The 16,354-nt window shown below is 55.8% G+C and overlaps 1 protein-coding gene across 3 annotated transcripts; it reads left to right on the forward strand.

Moving 5' to 3' along the window:
* The first annotated feature begins 575 nt into the window (after positions 1–575).
* Positions 576–16,088, forward strand: SETDB1 (SET domain bifurcated histone lysine methyltransferase 1). 3 transcript variants are annotated; one of them, XM_030291221.4, is made up of 22 exons: positions 576–675; positions 2,158–2,374; positions 2,586–2,752; positions 3,078–3,115; positions 3,234–3,333; positions 3,652–3,822; positions 4,097–4,298; positions 5,216–5,289; positions 5,581–5,771; positions 6,131–6,308; positions 6,741–6,861; positions 9,003–9,161; positions 9,487–10,077; positions 10,467–10,583; positions 10,858–11,027; positions 11,931–12,550; positions 13,035–13,063; positions 13,177–13,309; positions 13,796–13,952; positions 14,312–14,526; positions 14,886–14,974; positions 15,447–16,088. In XM_030291221.4, the coding sequence occupies exons 2-22, from the start codon at positions 2,175–2,177 to the stop codon at positions 15,562–15,564; spliced, it is 3,840 nt and encodes a 1,279-aa protein (XP_030147081.4). In that variant the 5' UTR covers positions 576–675; positions 2,158–2,174; the 3' UTR covers positions 15,565–16,088. The 3 variants fall into 3 exon arrangements, with proteins under 3 accessions (XP_030147081.4, XP_030147084.4, XP_030147085.4); XM_030291224.4 differs by having other exon boundaries at positions 594–675; positions 2,586–2,740; XM_030291225.4 differs by lacking the exon at positions 3,652–3,822 and having other exon boundaries at positions 594–675.
* Positions 16,089–16,354: the final 266 nt, after the last annotated feature.

Raw genomic sequence — 16,354 nt, forward strand, 5'->3', positions numbered from 1 at the left:
CCTCCATTGTTCCCCAATTTCCCCTATAGTTCCCCCATTTCCTCCATTGCTCCTCAATTTCTCTCATTGTTTCCCATTTCCCCCATTGCTCCCCAATTTCCCCCACTGCCCATTTTCCCCATTTCCCCCATTATTCCAAATTTCCCTATTGCTCCCCAATTTCCCCTATAGTCCCCAATTTCCCCCATTGTTCCCAATTTCCCCAATTTCCCCCATTGTTCCAAATTTCCACTATTTCCCCCCATTTCCCCCAGTACTCCCTAATTCCCCCACAGTCCCCCCTTCCCCCGTTGCTGCCCATTCCCCCCATCGCCCCCCGTGCTGCCAACCCCCGGAGGCGGCGGTTGAGGGGCCGTTGGGGCCGTTCCCGGTAACGGCCCCTCAGCAACGACCCGCGGCTCGCCCGGAGCGTCCGCCTCCCTGCTGGATAACCCAGCGGGGCCCGGCAGCTCCCGGGCCACAGCGGCCAATTCCCGGCCGCCGATTCCCGAGGGATTTATCGCCGGTTCCCGAGGGATTTATCGCCGGTTCCCGAGGAATTCGTTTATTCCCGAATTTCGGGGGTTCTGCCCCCCTCAGCCCTCACGCACCGGGACCGCCAGGGGGCGCCCGCAGGAAGTGACGTCACGCGGCGGGCGCGCCGGGCCCCGCTCCGGTTCCCCGGGACCGGCGGCGGTGAGTGAGGGGGGACGGCCGGGGATGAGGGGAACGGGAGCGTGTGAGCGGCTGCGAGCGGCTGGGAGCGGCTGGGAGCGGCTGTGAGCGGCTGGGCTGCACCGGCCGGGCTGGGAGAGCGGGAGGGGGACGCGGTGTGGGGTGCTGAGGGGACTGAAGGGGGCTGTGAGGGGACCTGGGGGACTGTGAGGGGACCTGGGGGGCTGTGAGGGAATGAAAGGGGCTGTGATGGAACTGAAGGGGGCTGTGATGGGACGGAAGGGGTCTGTGACAGGACCTGGGGGGCTGTGAGGGTTCTGAAGGGGGCTGTGAGATGACCTGGGGGGCTGTGAGATGACCTGGGGGGCTGTGAGGAGACTGAATGGGGTGGTGAGGGAACTTGGGGGGGCTGTGATGGGTCTGAAGGGGGCTGTGACAGGACCTGGGGGGCTGTGATGGGACTGAAGGGGGCTGTGAGGGGACCTGGGGGGCTGTGAGGGGACCTGGGGGGCTGTGAGGGGATGAAGGGGGTGGTGAGGGAACTTGGGGGGGCTGTGAGGGGACCTGGGGGGCTGTGAGGGGATCTGGGGGGCTGTGAGGGTTCTGAAGGAGGCTGTGACAGGACCTGGGGGGCTGTGAGGGTTCTGAAGGGGGCTGTGAGATGACCTGGGGGGCTGTGAGGGGATCTGGGGGGCTGTGATGGGACTGAATGGGGCGGTGAGGGAACTTGGGGGGGCTGTGATAGCACTGAAGGAGGCTGTGACAGGACCTGGTGGGCTGTGAGGGGATCTGGGGGGCGGTGAGGGAACTTGGGGGGGCTGTGATGGGACTGAAGGGGGCTGTGACAGGACCTGGGGGCTGTGAGGGGACCTGGGGAGCTGTGAGGGGATGAAGGGGGCTGTGAGGGGACTTGGGGGGCTGTGATGGGACTGAATGGGGCGGTGAGGGAACTTGGGGGGCTATGATGGAACTGAAGGGGGCTGTGACAGGACCTGGGGGGCTGTGAGGGTTCTGAAGGGGGCTGTGACAGGACCTGGGGGGCTGTGAGGGTTCTGAAGGGGGCTGTGACAGGACCTGGGGGCTGTGAGGGGACCTGGGGGGCTGTGAGGGGACCTGGGGGGCTGTGAGGGGATGAAGGGGGCTGTGACAGGACCTGAGGGGCTATGATGGCACTGAATGGGGCGGTGAGGGAACTTGGGGGGGCTGTGATGGGACTGAAGGGGGCTGTGACAGGACCTGGGGGCTGTGAGGGGACCTGGGGAGCTGTGAGGGGATGAAGGGGGCTGTGAGGGGACTTGGAGGGGGCTGTGAGGGGATCTGGGGGGCTGTGAGGGGATGAAGGGGGCTGTGACAGGACCTGGGGGGCTGTGAGGGGATGAAGGGGGCTATGAGGGGACTGTGAGGGGACATTGGGGCAGGGGAAAGGGGGAGAGGGTAGGGGAGCTGCCATGTTCTCCCTCTCTTCACTCTCCAACCTCACCTTCCTCCCCATGCCTGGTGTAGCCTCAGGTGCGGCAGAGATGGATTCCCAGGACATGCAGGAGGTGATGGAGGAGATGGGAATCTCCATGGAGGAGCTCCAGGAAATCATCGACAAGGAGGTGGAGAACTCGGAGTGGGTGAGGCAGTGGAAGCAGCAGCTGGAGGAGCTGGAGCAGTGCATGAGGCACAAGGAGGAGGAGGTGGCCCACGTTGACCAGCTCATTGACGATGCCATGAGGTGCGTGGGCTGGAGTGCCGAGGAGGGGGATAGGGTGGGCTGCTCCTGTTCCCTCCAGGGCAGACCCACGGTGTGGCTGGTTCATGAGCCACACTGGCGACTTTCCCCCAAGGCTTTTAGACCTTCCTGTGGGCACTTCCCTCAGTGGCCAGGGGCAGCTCCTGGCCGTGCCTGCGGAACTGGGGAGGCACAGCCGGCTTCCCTCCCGCAGGGCCATGGACAAGTGCGAGACGCTGGCCAAGGAGCTGTACTCCATGATGGGCCTGCGGTACCGGGACAGCAGCTCGGAGGACGAGGCGCCGGCGGCCACCGAAGTGATCGAGATCCCGGACGAGGAGGACGACGACGTCATGAGCGTGGACTCGGGTTGGAGGCGCAGTTCAGTGTCCCCAGCAGGGCCGGAGAGGGCTGGGGATAAGGGAGTGCTCTTAGCTCATGGGGAGCATCTGCCAGATCCTCTTTGTGTCCCAGAATTCCTGGAGTCCCAGACTGGGGTTTCACCCTTTTCCCACCTGCCTCGCTGTTGTCCCGTCAAATAATTCCATGTGAGGCTGAGGAAAAGCCTTGTCTGGCTGCATTTCCTGGCAGGGATTTGGGATGGGCAATTTCCCTGTTTCCCTCTGCTTTCTGTGATTTAATTAGAATGGATTTTTTTCCCCACAAAAAAAAAGGTTTTAAACCACTGTTTTCTCCTCACTCACAGGCAGCAGCAGTCCCAGAATCTCCAGGGATCAGAGTCTGGTGAGTGGGGAGGCCCTGGCTAGAGATGTTTCCTCATGTGGGGTTTTCCTGAGACACAGCGTTGTGCTAGGTGCAAAATACCAACAGTTTTTCCGTGTTTCCTTTCTCTTTCCTCCAGCTGCGGGAAGCAATGGCTGCCATGAGGAAATCTGCCCGGGATGTTGCAAAATTCATGGATGCTGTAAACAAGAAAACCAACTTGCAGGAAGCACAGAAAGGTGTGGGAGCTTCCAGGGGCTGTGTGCCCTGGCCCTGGGCCTTTTCTTACCAAAAGGGGAAAACAACGATCTGCTTTTCCTGCTAGAAATCCCCATTCATATTTATCGATCCCAAACTGCTATTTTAATTTAGGGCATACTGGTTCTGCATTCCTGCTTTTTTCCCAAGCTGATTCCATTCAGTAATAAGGAGGCACTTGGGCTGCCTGAGGGGAAGGAAAGCAGGAATTCTTCTTCCAGAGCCGAGCTTCCAGCTGGGTGCCAAGAAGGGAGCTTTGGGTGATTTAGGACTGACTTTCTGCTGTTGTTCCTTGGTAGATGCACAACCCCCTCAGGAATCTCCTGGCACTGCCCAGCCCATCAGTGTCCCTGCAGCCCCTAGCAATGATCTCAACACTGATGGGGACCTCAAAGTGGGCATGAGGATTTTGGGGAAAAAAAGAACCAAGACGTGGCACAAGGGGACGTTGATTGCCATCCAGACGGTCGGTATGTGCCGTGCATGGGGCTTTCCTGGGATTTTGGGTGGGAAACCTGGACTAAAAGCTGTCAGAGCACCTGGAAGGGACTGTGGGAGCAACACACCTCCACTGCTTCATCCTCCAAATTAAATCCTGAAAGGTTTTGAAGTGAATTCTGAGTTAATTCTGAATAAACGGATCTCAGAGTGATGCAGAGCGTCGGAATTCCACTGTGAAATCACGTGGCTTTTCTTTATTTTCCCCTTTATTTATCTCCTGTTTGCTTAAAAATGTTTTTCCAGGTGTTGGCAAGAAATACAAAGTGAAATTTGATAATAAAGGGAAGAGTTTGCTCTCGGGCAACCACATTGCCTACGATTACCACCCATCTGCCGAGAGGCACCACGTGGGCAGGAGGGTGGTGGCCAGGTACAAGGATGGCAATCAGATGTGGCTCTATGCTGGGATCGTGGCTGAGACCCCCAACGTGAAGAATAAAGACAGGTATTCCTTATTTCCCGTGGTCACACGCCCCCATCTCTGCTTTTTCTCTTTTAGGCCAAAAAAAAAAAAAAAAAGGTTTATTTGAATACCCTTCAGGTGCTGAATAGAGCCCTCCTCAGGAATGTGATTCTGACTTTCTTCACCTTTCTTATCTCTGAAAATTCAGGGTGGGGCTTCCACTCTTGTTGGTGGCCCTGAGTCAGGAATTAGATCTGCTAATTTATTCCAATTATCATCCAAGAGTTGAGTCTGGGCTCCTTGAGGTGTGAAACAGTGGGAGGAAATAGGAGCCCTGGGAGGGTAGAGTGGCAGCGGTGGTGCCAAAGCTCTTCAGGAGGAGAAAGAGCAGGTTTGGAGCAGCTTTTTTGGGAATAAAAAAAGTGCAAGGCTGCACTGATCTATTAAAATAAAAGTTTGTGGTTTTCCTGAAGTGATTGATAAAGGATTTAATCTCCCCGGATCTGATGTAAATTGTGTTGGATTTTATCTGATCCGTTTAATAACTGAAAATGAGCTGAATTTGATACTCAAATTGCAACTTTTCTTCTGGTTGTCATGCTGATCCCTCATCCTGCAGCTTTTGTACAGCTCCAGGACTTGGAGTCATTACTCAGAGGCACTAAGTTGGTGCCTTATCCATCTCCCTGCAGAAACCAGATGCAATTAAACATTTTCTCTTCCTTTGTCTCCCTTTCCTGGGGCACAGAGAGGATTTGGAGCAGAGGAAAAGGGCCTGGCTGGGAATTGTTCTGTTTGAGCAGCCATGGAGAGCACAGGGAGCATTTGGAGCTCTTCATTCTGTCCTCACCCAGGACTGGGCTGTGTCCAGGAGGAGCAGGAGAGGTTCTCCATTTCCATTCCATGGTGTGAGGAGTGTTCTCTTCAGCTCCCATTCCGAATTCCCGTTTGTTTTCCAGGTTCCTGATCTTCTTTGACGACGGCTACGCGTCGTACGTGAAGGAGTGGGAGCTGTACCCGGTCTGCCGGCCACGTGAGTGATCCCTGTCCCTCCTGGCCTGCAGAGCTTTTGGGTCTTGGGAAGAGCCTGGGTTCAAAAACAGGCGTGTCCCTCGTGGTGCTGAGCCTGAAGACATCTGAAATTCTGGTTTATTGCCAGGGTGGGTTCAGGATGTCCCACCACCAACATTCCAGCCCTTGGGATCACCCCTTGATTGACCTTAGTAAAAATGGACCTGGGATATCCTAAAAAAAAAAAAATAAAAATTAAATGTTCTCTCTGTTTTGTCCTATTTCTTTTCTCCCTCGTGTGCCTTTCCAAAAGTGAAAAAGGCCTGGGAAGACATTGAGGATGTTTCCTGTCGGGATTTCATTGAGGAGTACATCACTGCCTATCCCAACCGGCCCATGGTACTGCTGAAGAATGGGCAGCTGATCAAAACTGAGTGGGAAGGGACCTGGTGGAAATCCAGAGTGGAAGAAGTGGATGGAAGTCTGGTGAAAATCCTTTTCCTGGTAGGAATTTCCCTTCTCCCATTAGGATTAAATTTGAAACTGGGGATCTGATCAGCTGTTTTTCTTGCTAATCATGGAAATATTGAGGTTGGAAGAACCTGTGAGGTCTTGGAGACCTGAACCACGTGCCCAAGTGCCACATCCACAGGAGTTTTGGACAATTCCACAGGCACTGACTCCAGCACTGCCCTGGTCAGCCTGCCAGGGCATGAACACCCTTTCCAGGAAGAAATTGTCCCTGATACCTGATTAGAGATTTCAACATAAATAATTGCCTTTGACAATTTATTGTCTGCTCTGACTGCTGTTTGTCAATCCTCATTGTTGTCTCCTTGTGCTCTTTCTGTGTCTCACTCCAGGAAGCTCTTCCCATGGGAACTGCAAGTGTTTCCTTCTCGTTTCCACAAGAGGACAAACGTTGTGAGTGGATTTACCGAGGTTCCACGCGCCTCGAGCCCATGTTCAGCATGAAAACTTCCACAGCTTCCACCCAGGAAAAGAAGCAAAGTGGACAAACCAGGACTCGTCCCAACGTTGGTTGGTGGCATCTTTTGGATTCATATATATCCTGGGATTTAACTGGAGGGTGGTTTGGGTTTTTTAGCAGAATTCCTGGAGATTTCAGGTTTGTAGGTTTTGGTATTTTTCACTTTTTTCTGACAGGAGATTTCAGATTTCCAGCAAGTCTTTTCCCCTGGCACAGGAGATTTAGATTTCTAGGGTTTTTGTCCTTTGGCATAGGAGATTTAGATTTCCAGTGGGACTTTTCTCCTGGACTAATGCCACAAAACCAAACTGCACTTGGGTGAAGTGACCAGAATTTTTGGGGGAGCTGCTGTGCTCTGAGCTCGGCGATGTTCCACCATTCATTCCAGGAACAAATCAGTGTCTTGGGGCCCTTACAGCCAACTTGGGATAACATTAGAGATTTTTCCTGTTGACTCTCTGTTTTTTCACCTTCCCCACCAGGTGCTGTGAGGAGCAAGGGCCCTGTGGTCCAGTACACCCAGGATTTAGCAGGAACTGGTCCCCAGTACAAGACTCCAGAGCCAGCTGCACGTCCCACATCTCCTCAGCCTGCAGAGATGGAGTAAGTACCAGAGCCACCTCCAGCACCTTCCACCTCTTTGCTTCTCTCCAGCACTCAGCTCTCTCAGGCATCACCTTTTTCTGTGCAGAGGAGTCCTCAGGTGCAGGTGTCCTCCATGGCTTTAGCCATGATTTTGGGGGAAAACTTTTATCTAAAGCTGCTGGATGAATGAATAACTGGGGGCGGGAGCCGAGAGCCAACACTCCCCGAGCCAAATATTCCTCCTCAGGGCTAAAGCTTCGCACTTGCCTTTCCAAAGTAGACCTTTGCTCTTTCTGTTCCCAAAATCTGAATTGCTCCCTCGTGTCACGATCCAGGCGCTGGCCCCCGGCTGCCTTGTGTCCCTCCACGTGGACTGACCTGCTCGCTGACCTCGCTGGGAATTCGGGATCAGTGGTCGGTCCCGGTGGGCACGGAGCAACCCACGGCCAAGCCGCTGCCAGGGGCTCAAGGGGGACATTCCCGGAGCTGCAGGCTGAAGGAGGCCTGGAGGAAGGAGGAACTCGGCTTGGTGATGAAGGGAGTGTGTTGGAGGACACCAGGGAACCTGGGAATGTGCCTGGGGACTTTTTAGGGGAGGGAGAGGCTCTCCCAGTTCATTTTTGCCAGCACTGTGGATTTCCCATCCGGATTTACGGCCGCCTGGCCCCGTGCCAGCACGTCTTGTGCTCTGACTGTGCCCTGCTGGTGGGGCACGAGGGAGGCAGGAGGTGTCCCAGGTGTGAGCAGCCTGTGCAGGAGGTCAATCTCTACTCCCCACAGGCTCTCCAGGTGTAGCAGCAGCTCAAACCCCACCTGCCCCAGCCGGGGGTCTTGGTGGCTCCTCTCCAAGCAGCAGTGCGATATAACCCAATTTACCCCTGGAAACGCTCCCTCTGTGCTGGTCTGACCAGGATTTGGGAGGGGAAGCCACAAGAACATCACCTTTTCCATAATGCCAGAGAGATCCTGGATGACGGAGGAGGTCCTGGAATGCACGGCTGGGCCCCCACCCCTGCAGGTCCCCTATGTGCAGGGAAGAGCTGGGCTGGGACTGGGACACCCCAGGACCATGGGCAGTGTCACAACACGAAGAGAACCAAGCTGGACTGCAGCCCCATGTGTCATCACCGAATCTTTTCCCATTCAGGCCTTGCAGCGCTTTACAAGGAATTTTTTCCCTCTTGGGCTTGGCTTTAGGACGTGGTTTTTGTGCAGCTGCTTCCCTGCCCTTAAATCCCAACTGCCACTGAACAGGAGGCAGCCAGGCCTGGCCATGTCTTTGCTGGTCCCAGGGATTCTGTGGGGTTCAAACACTTGGATTTCAGATTATTAAAACTAAGAACAGTCTCCTCACTCTGGTGTCTTGTTTCCTCTGAGGAAAGCCTGGGATTCTGCCCCCTCTTTCAAGTTCCTCTCGGTATTGTCACCACTTCTGACTGCTTTAAGCCCATTTTTCCTCTTGCTCCTTTTGAGATGTGTTTGAGCATTTTACTTTCAGGCAGCTGTTGGCAGAAACCCTCACAGATTCCTCCCCTCTTTGTCTCCTCCCTTTCTCCCCAATAACTTCACTGGTTTTCCTCTTCAGCAGCTGGTTTGGTGTAGTTTTCTGTTTTATTGATGTAAATTGGTTGGAAACCACCTGGAATGGTTTGGAAACCTGCAGTTGATTGAAAACCCCTGAAATGGCTTGAGAACCTGTTGTTTTAAGAGCTCCTACTAGCTCTTTCATCAGGGATGTTATTATATTCACTTGCACAATCTTACCTTGTTCCTTAGTCCTTGCAAGAGAATCCTCTGGATTTGTTCCTCGTACTCAGGTCTGGTTGAGCTTCTGGAAACTCTAGTTTCTGCTGATCCAGGGGTTTCTTCGTGGCCTGGTTTGTCCAGCCTCCTGGGATTAAGGCCTTGGGTGTCCTTGTTACCCTTGCCTCATTTCAAAATCAGAAGTCACTTGCAGCTGTAGCCGAGTTCTGAAATTCAGAGTGGTTATGGGATTGCTGTAGCAGAAATAGCCAGAAATGGGCTGATTTTCACACTCACTAGGAAAAAAACCACTGCTAGGACTCTTCTGTGTTTCTGAATTCCATGGAGCAGTGTTATTTTGGTTCCCAGCAGTTGCTTTTCCATGTTCCAAATCAGCTTCTTCTTCCCTCCTGCAGGTGCTCCGACACCCAGCTGGCCCAGGGCAGAAAGCAGGTGGCCAAGAAAAGCACTTCCTTCCGTCCTGGCTCCGTGGGCTCCGGGCACTCGTCCCCGTCCTCCCCTGTCCTCGGGGACACCCCGGTGGCCGGCAGGACACTCCCAGCCCCGCAGCACCGGTGAGCAGAACTCTGGTTGGGGCACATCCGTGAGTCCTCCTGTCTGGGATGCTGGTGGGTTTCTGGCGGGGATTCAGCAGCTCACATCGTGGAGTGGTGGAATCACTGAGGCTGGAAAAGCCTCTGAGTTCATGGAGTCCCCCCAGCACAGAGCCATGTCCCCAAGTGCCACATCCACTTGTGTTCTGAGCACTTAGAGGCACTGTGACTTCACCACGTTCCAAATCCTGCCCGCCCAGCTCCCGCTGGTCACACTGTGGCCTCGTGTCCAGCCTCTGTCCACCTGCACAGCCCTTCCTTAACCCCATCCCTCCTCTCCCCGCAGCGTCCCCAGCAGCGGCCCCTCTCAGCCCTTCCACGGGATGATGGACCGCGTTCCCAACGAGCCGTCGTACCGCGCCCCGCTGGAGAAGCTGTTCTACCTGCCGCACGTGTGCAGCTACGCCTGCCTGTCGCGGGTGCGGCCCATGCGCAGCGACCAGTACCGCAGCCGGAACCCGCTGCTCATCCCGCTGCTCTACGACTTCCGCCGCATGACGGCGCGGCGCCGCGTCAACCGCAAGATGGGCTTCCACGTGCTCTACAAAACGCCCTGCGGGCTCTGCCTGCGCTCCATGCACGAGATCGAGCGCTACCTCTTCGAGACGGACTGCGACTTCCTCTTCCTGGAGATGTTCTGCCTGGATCCCTACGTGCTGGTGGACCGCAAGTTCCAGCCCTACAAGCCCTACTACTACATCGCCGACATCACCAAGGGCAAGGAGGACGTGCCCCTGTCGTGCGTCAACGAGATCGACAACACGCCGCCCCCGCAGGTGGCCTACAGCAAGGAGAGGATCCCCGGGAAAGGGGTGTACATCAACACCAGCTGGGAGTTCCTCGTGGGCTGTGACTGCAAGGACGGCTGCAGGGACAAGTAGGTGACTGCTCCTGGGTGAGGGGACAGCTCTGGGGCTGTGTGAGGTTCCCAGGGAACACCCCAAGGTGGATCTGCTCTGGGATTTAAACCCATGCAGGTCAGTCCGTTGTGGGTTTCGTGGTTTGGATTGGAAGGGACATTAAAAATCGCCCAGTTCCAACTCTTGAGATGGACAGGGACACCTTCTGTTATCCCAGGTTGCTCCAACCTGGCCTTGGATACTTCCAGGGAGGAGAAATCCACAGCTTCTCTTGGAATGGAGTGGAATCAAACCACTTCTCTTGGTCTGATTCCGAGTCAAACCCTTTGTACCCATCTCTGCCTAAAGATGTGATTTATTTTCCTGTCTCCAGGCTGATCTCGTGTTTTCCTGTGTCTCTCTGCAGATCCAGGTGTGCCTGTCACCAGCTGACCATCCAGGCCAGCGGCTGCACCCCTGGAGGGCAAATCAACCCCAACTCAGGCTACCAGCACAAGCGGCTGGAGGAATGTCTCCCAACAGGGTGAGCAGAGCCCTCACAAGCACCAGCCCCAGATCCACTGAGAGGGAATTGATCCTGGATATCCCAGTGCAGGTGTGACCACCTGCCTCTGGTCTTGGTTCTTCCACTGGTGGAATGGTTTGGGTTGGAAGGGGCCTTGAGGATCATCCAGAACATGGGTTGCTCCAAGCCTGCTCCTCTGTGATCTCTGTGCATAACCCCAGCACTGCCAACAGCCACAGACTTTGGGATGTTTCTTTGTCCTGAAAGTTGTCACCCTTCTCCTTTCTTGCAGCGTCTACGAGTGCAACAAGAGGTGCAAGTGCAACGTGAACATGTGCACCAACCGCCTGGTCCAGCACGGCCTCCAGGTGCGGCTGCAGCTCTTCAAGACCCAGAACAAAGGTTGGGGCATTCGCTGCCTCGACGACATCGCCAAGGGCTCCTTTGTCTGCATCTACGCAGGTGGGAGCTCACCTGGCATGTGGAAAGAGGGGTAGCCAGAGATGGGAATGGAGCTGTGGAAGGGGCTGGAGCACAGGGAGAAGGGTCTGGAGAACTCCTGAGGAAGCTGGGGGGACTCATCCTGGAGAAAAGAAGGCTCAGGCGGGACCTTTCGGCCCTCTCCAAAGCCCTGGGAAGGTTTAAGTTGGACGTTCAGGAAAATTTCTTCCTGGGAAGGGTGGTCAGGCACTGGTAGGGCTGTCCAAGGAGGTGGTAGAGTCACTGTCCCTGAAACTGCTCAAAAGCATGTGGCACTTGGGGACATGGCTCAGTGGTAGCCTTGGCAGTGCTGGAGGGAGCAGTGGGACTCAGAAGCTCTTCCAACCTCCACGATTCCATGATCCCAAATTGCAGCAGAAGGGGTGTAAAGCTCCTGCCATGCCCGTTTTGGGCACTGGAGGGTGAAAGCTGAGCTGATGAACTTGCCCAACGCCACAAGAACCCTTGTGGTGGCAGTGCCAGTGTCACGAGACGTCCCCGGGCTGTCCTTGAGGTGACCCAACCCCAGCCCTGCTTCCTGTGCTCAGCAAACCGGCCAGGCCCGGCACAGCCCACGAGATGCAGAAGTTGCGCTGGGGTTGTGTTGGCTCTGGAGCAGAGCCACCCACGGGCACAGCCAGAGCCTCTGTGCTCTTCCAGCCCTTGCAAGGCTCTGCTTGAGCTGCTCTGTAGAGATTTCTGGGCTGAAAATCTTGATTTTAGCTCAACTATAAGCTTCAGAGTTTTGCTACGTCAAGAAACGGGGTTGTCTTTTCCCAGCCCAGCTTTGGAATAAAGTCGTGCCATCCCTGTTTTCTCCTCCAAAGTGAGCTTTGGAGAGGATAAAAGAGAAAACTCACCCTTCATTTCCTGCCCTTTCCCCAGGGAAAATCCTCACGGACGACTTTGCTGACAAAGAGGGGCTGGAGATGGGTGACGAGTACTTTGCCAACCTGGACCACATCGAGAGCGTGGAGAACTTCAAGGAGGGCTACGAGAGCGACGCCAAGTGCTCCTCGGACAACAGCGGCGTGGACCTCAAGGACGACGACGACGACGACGAGAACACGGGCACGGAGGAGCTGGAGGAATCCAACGAGGACAGCTCCGACGACAACTTCTGCAAGGACGAGAACTTCAGCACGAGCTCGGTGCTGCGCAGCTACGCCACGCGCCGGCAGACGCGCGGCCAGCGCGACCACGGCCCGTCCGAGACGGCCTCCAAGGACTCGGGGCCAGCGCGGCCCCTCGGCCACGACGAGCCCGCCACGGCCCCGCCCTGCAAGCTGCCCGTGTCCGAGGAGATCGCCAAGAACAAAGTGGCCTCGTGGCTGAGCTCCAACAGCGTGGCCGAGGGCTTCCAGGACAGCGAATCCTCCTCCTTCAGGATGGGCGAAGGAGGAGAAGCCAAGGCTCTGAAGATGGAGATCCCTGCAGAGAGGGAGAAGGGCTGTGCTTCCACGTCGGGAGATCTGAACGGAGAGACCAAGGCAGCCAAGAAGGAGGTGAGGGAGAGATGAGGGAACCGGAGAGTTAAAGACAGGGAGGTGCTCCTGTGCCAGTGGCTTTTCTCCCCATACAGCACATCCACAGCTGTTGGATGTCCCTGTGCTCAGCTCCCCTGGCTTCTCTTGTTGTTCAGGGAGGTGCTTTTCCCCTCCCAGGGAGGGAATTTGTGGCACAAGAGGCTGCAGAAGTCACTTGATGCAAGCAGAGCTGAACATCCTCCTGCCTGGGGACCTGAGGGACATGGCTGGGGAGAACAGGGACGTGGAGGTGGTCCCTGTCCACCCCCTGCTCCAGTGAGGGCACTTGGAGTCCCCAGGGAGGGGCATCTCCATGCTGGGTGTCACTGGATGTCACACTGAGTGTGGGGACAGGCAGCATCTCTACTCCTGAGCTGGCATTTTGGGGAACAATTCCATAGAAAGGCTGCAGAGTGCTGGAGAAGGGAGAGATTCCAATCATCTGTGCTTCTCCCCTCTGCAGGAACCTGAAGAACCAACCAAAACTCCTGGGTAAGATTCCTTAAATCGTTTCTTCCTGTCCTGTGGCACAATTTCCACCTGGCCTGTGGGCAGTTTCCCTGGAGATCCAGGTGTGACCCGCTCTTGTTGTGCCAACCCTGCAGGCTGAGCAGCTTGGGAAGGAGGTATGGCTACAACCCCTGCCCGCCCAGGCTGGAGGGCATCCGCAGGCCGGTGAGTGGGACGGTGCTGCTGCAGAGCCGTCGGCGGTCCCTGGCCCTGCCGCCCTCCTCGGAGGTGAGCGGGACCCCCGGGCTGGAGGAGCCTCCCCCAGACCCCTCCCACAGCAACCTTGAACCTTCTTTTGGGTTGTTTTCTGCCTTTGGTTCCCAGCTGAACACAGGGGTTTGTGGTTGTAGCTGTGATTTTTTTGGAGGGCAGTTGATTTCCTTTGGATTTTGGGGGTCTTTTGTGGATCTGAACAACTAAAATAAGAGTGTGGGATTTGGGTTGGATTTGGCACCTTGGTTTGCACACCTGGGACCCACTGTTTGGCAGAGCCATCTGCAGGAAGCCATCCTGGTGAACTATCCTTGTTTTTTGGACTTCTCCCTTCCTTTTGAGCACCCAGTGCTCCAGGATCTCAATCAGAACTCAGCAGCCCCACAAAATCCCACAGGGGTTCCAAAGGGTAGGAACAGAGGGGGTGAGCTGGAGGAGAGCACCATATTCCCGGGGAAAAGGGAGGCTGGGATGCACTCCAGGAGCTGTTCCTGTCCCCAGAATGTGCTGATGGTGTCGAGCAGCACCGACAGCGACGAGGAGCACAGGGCAGGGCAGGCCCCGGGCACAGCCAACGACAGCGACGACATCCAGACCATTTCCTCAGGATCCGAGGAGGAGGAAGGGGAGGACAAGAAGAATCCATCATCTGGGTCAGGTGAGGGGGGAGACGAGGGCTGAGGGTGGGAAGTTTTGGTTGGAAAGCACCAGGAAGGTCTCGTGAGGCTGTAGCAGCTGCTCCTGTTGTGTCCCACAGCTGAGGTTGGAACCTTCCCCATATGTTCAGCAAGACAAAACCGCAAAATCTGCTCCTCAAAACCAGCTGGTTTTGGGCGTTGTAAGAAAAAGCAACAGTGAGGCTTACGGTGGGTCTGCAGGGTGATGCCAGGAGCCATCCTGGAGCGTGTTTTGGCTCTGAGGGGTTTGTCACCTCTCGAGTGAGCAGCAGGGGGACGAGCAGGGTCGGGGACAGCACTGCCCCGCGTTCCTCTGCTGGATGCTCCCATCTCACTGCAGGTCCCGTGAAGAGACAGGTGGCTGTGAAATCCACCCGAGGCTTCGCCCTCAAGTCCACCCACGGCATCGCCATCAAATCCACGCCGCTGGCGGCGGCCGACAAGGGCGAGAGCGCGGGGCCCGTGCGCCGCAGCACGCGGCAGTTCTACGACGGGGAGGAGAACTGCTACATCATCGACGCCAAGCTCGAGGGCAACCTGGGCCGCTACCTCAACGTGAGTGGGCACGGGCACGCCTCGGGGCTGCCTGTCTGCTCAGTGGGGTGTTCCTCCCCAAGCCTAGGGAAAAGTGGGAAAAGAGCAGGTCTGGGAGGATGATGCACCCTCCTGAGTGAAAGAGCAGCTGCTCCAGCCTGGTGGGAGCAGGAATGGCCCCGTCAGTCCTTCCAGAGCCCGTTACCTTTGAGTGTGGATCTTATGACTCACGCTGGGCGTGCAGCCTGTTCCAGCAGGATTCCGCTGGATGCAGCGGGCAGACCAGGAATGCTGCTTGTTTATAAAGGCTGTGTTCGGTGCTGGCAGCTCGGCCTCCCTGCCCGGGCAGCAGCTCAGGCTCTTCCCTGTTGCCATTACAGCACAGCTGCACCCCAAACCTCTTCGTGCAGAACGTCTTCGTGGACACCCATGACCTTCGCTTCCCCTGGGTCGCCTTCTTCGCCAGCAAGTGAGTCCTGGAGTGCTGGGAGGGGCTGAGGATTCCTGGGCTTTGGTGGGACCTGGCTCCATGGCCAGGGCTGGGTGTTCCCTGCTCCTGGAAACTCCACTCCCAGTTTCCCGTCATTCCTGTGCAGAAAAAACCTTGGTGGCAGGTGAAATCCTCTCTTGTGCTGGAAATCTTGGTGTGATTTCCACCAGCTTTAGACCTTCCCAAAGGGCAGAGTGAGGCATGGAGCAGCCAATTTCCTTTGTTGTTTTAGTCCCAAATCTCTGAGTCGTGGTGAATCCCTGCTGTGTGCCTCCCTGCTCCTCCAGTGAATCCTCACGGGAATGATTCCTCAGGGAACTTTATCCCTTTCTCCCTGCTGCCTCAGCCTCGTCCTGGAGCGCTGACATGGAAGTGTGGCTTCCTTCTGTCATGGAGTTTCTCCTCTTTTCTGGAACAGTCTCACCCATCCCGTGTGGTTTTTCTTTCGCAGGCGGATCCGAGCGGGCACGGAGCTGACCTGGGATTACAACTACGAGGTCGGCAGCGTGGAGGGCAAGGAGCTGCTGTGCTGCTGCGGGGCCATCGACTGCCGGGGCCGGCTGCTCTGAGCCACCCCTGCTCCAGCAGCTCCCGCTGCTCCACAGGCCTGGTGCTCACTTTCCCTCAGTGAGGGTGAAGTTTCTTCTCAAGAGTTCTCAGTTCTCCCATTCACCTGGAAAATCACAGATGGACACAGAGCAGGAGCGGACTCGGGCTGTGCTGGGGGGCAGTTCCCAGCCCCTGGGCTTCTCCCACCTTCCAGAGGCTCCAGTAATCCCACAACACAACGAGGCTCCCTCGAGGAATGAGCTTTTCCTGCTCTCTTCCATCTTTCCACCAAATGTGAGGCACAAACCTCCTTTTTCCAACAGCAAGCACTTCCCCAGTATTCCCAGGAAGTGCTTCCCAGTTGGGACTGAGGCCTTGAAAGTGGGAGGGAGGATGGTGGAAAGAATCCCTGGAAGACTGGACCAATCAGGATTCATAGAATTCAAGCAACAGAAGACAAAAAGTATCTGTGTTCACCTGTGAGCTGTAAAGAATCTTTTAGTTGCTAAAAAGCAATAAAAGTGTGTTTTTCTATTAAAAATAACCTACCTTGATCTTGAGACACAGCAGAGAGCCCTGAAAAAGCAGGGTTGAACTGCTGCCATCGTCCTTGTTTCCGTGGGCTTTGCAGGAAAAATGCCAGACCTGGATGGGCCCAGGCAAAGGGATAAGGAGCTCCCACATTTTCACCTTTCCTTCACCTCTCCTCAAAACAAACACTCCTTAAACCTTCCACTTGGGAAAATGACGGAGGAGCAGTTGGGATTTTTTTGAGGAAGCAGATCCGCTGCCTCTCCCCATCTCCAACCC

The sequence above is a fragment of the Taeniopygia guttata genome, chromosome 25 (genome assembly GCF_048771995.1).
Source record: "Taeniopygia guttata chromosome 25, bTaeGut7.mat, whole genome shotgun sequence".
NCBI lineage: Eukaryota > Metazoa > Chordata > Aves > Passeriformes > Estrildidae > Taeniopygia > Taeniopygia guttata.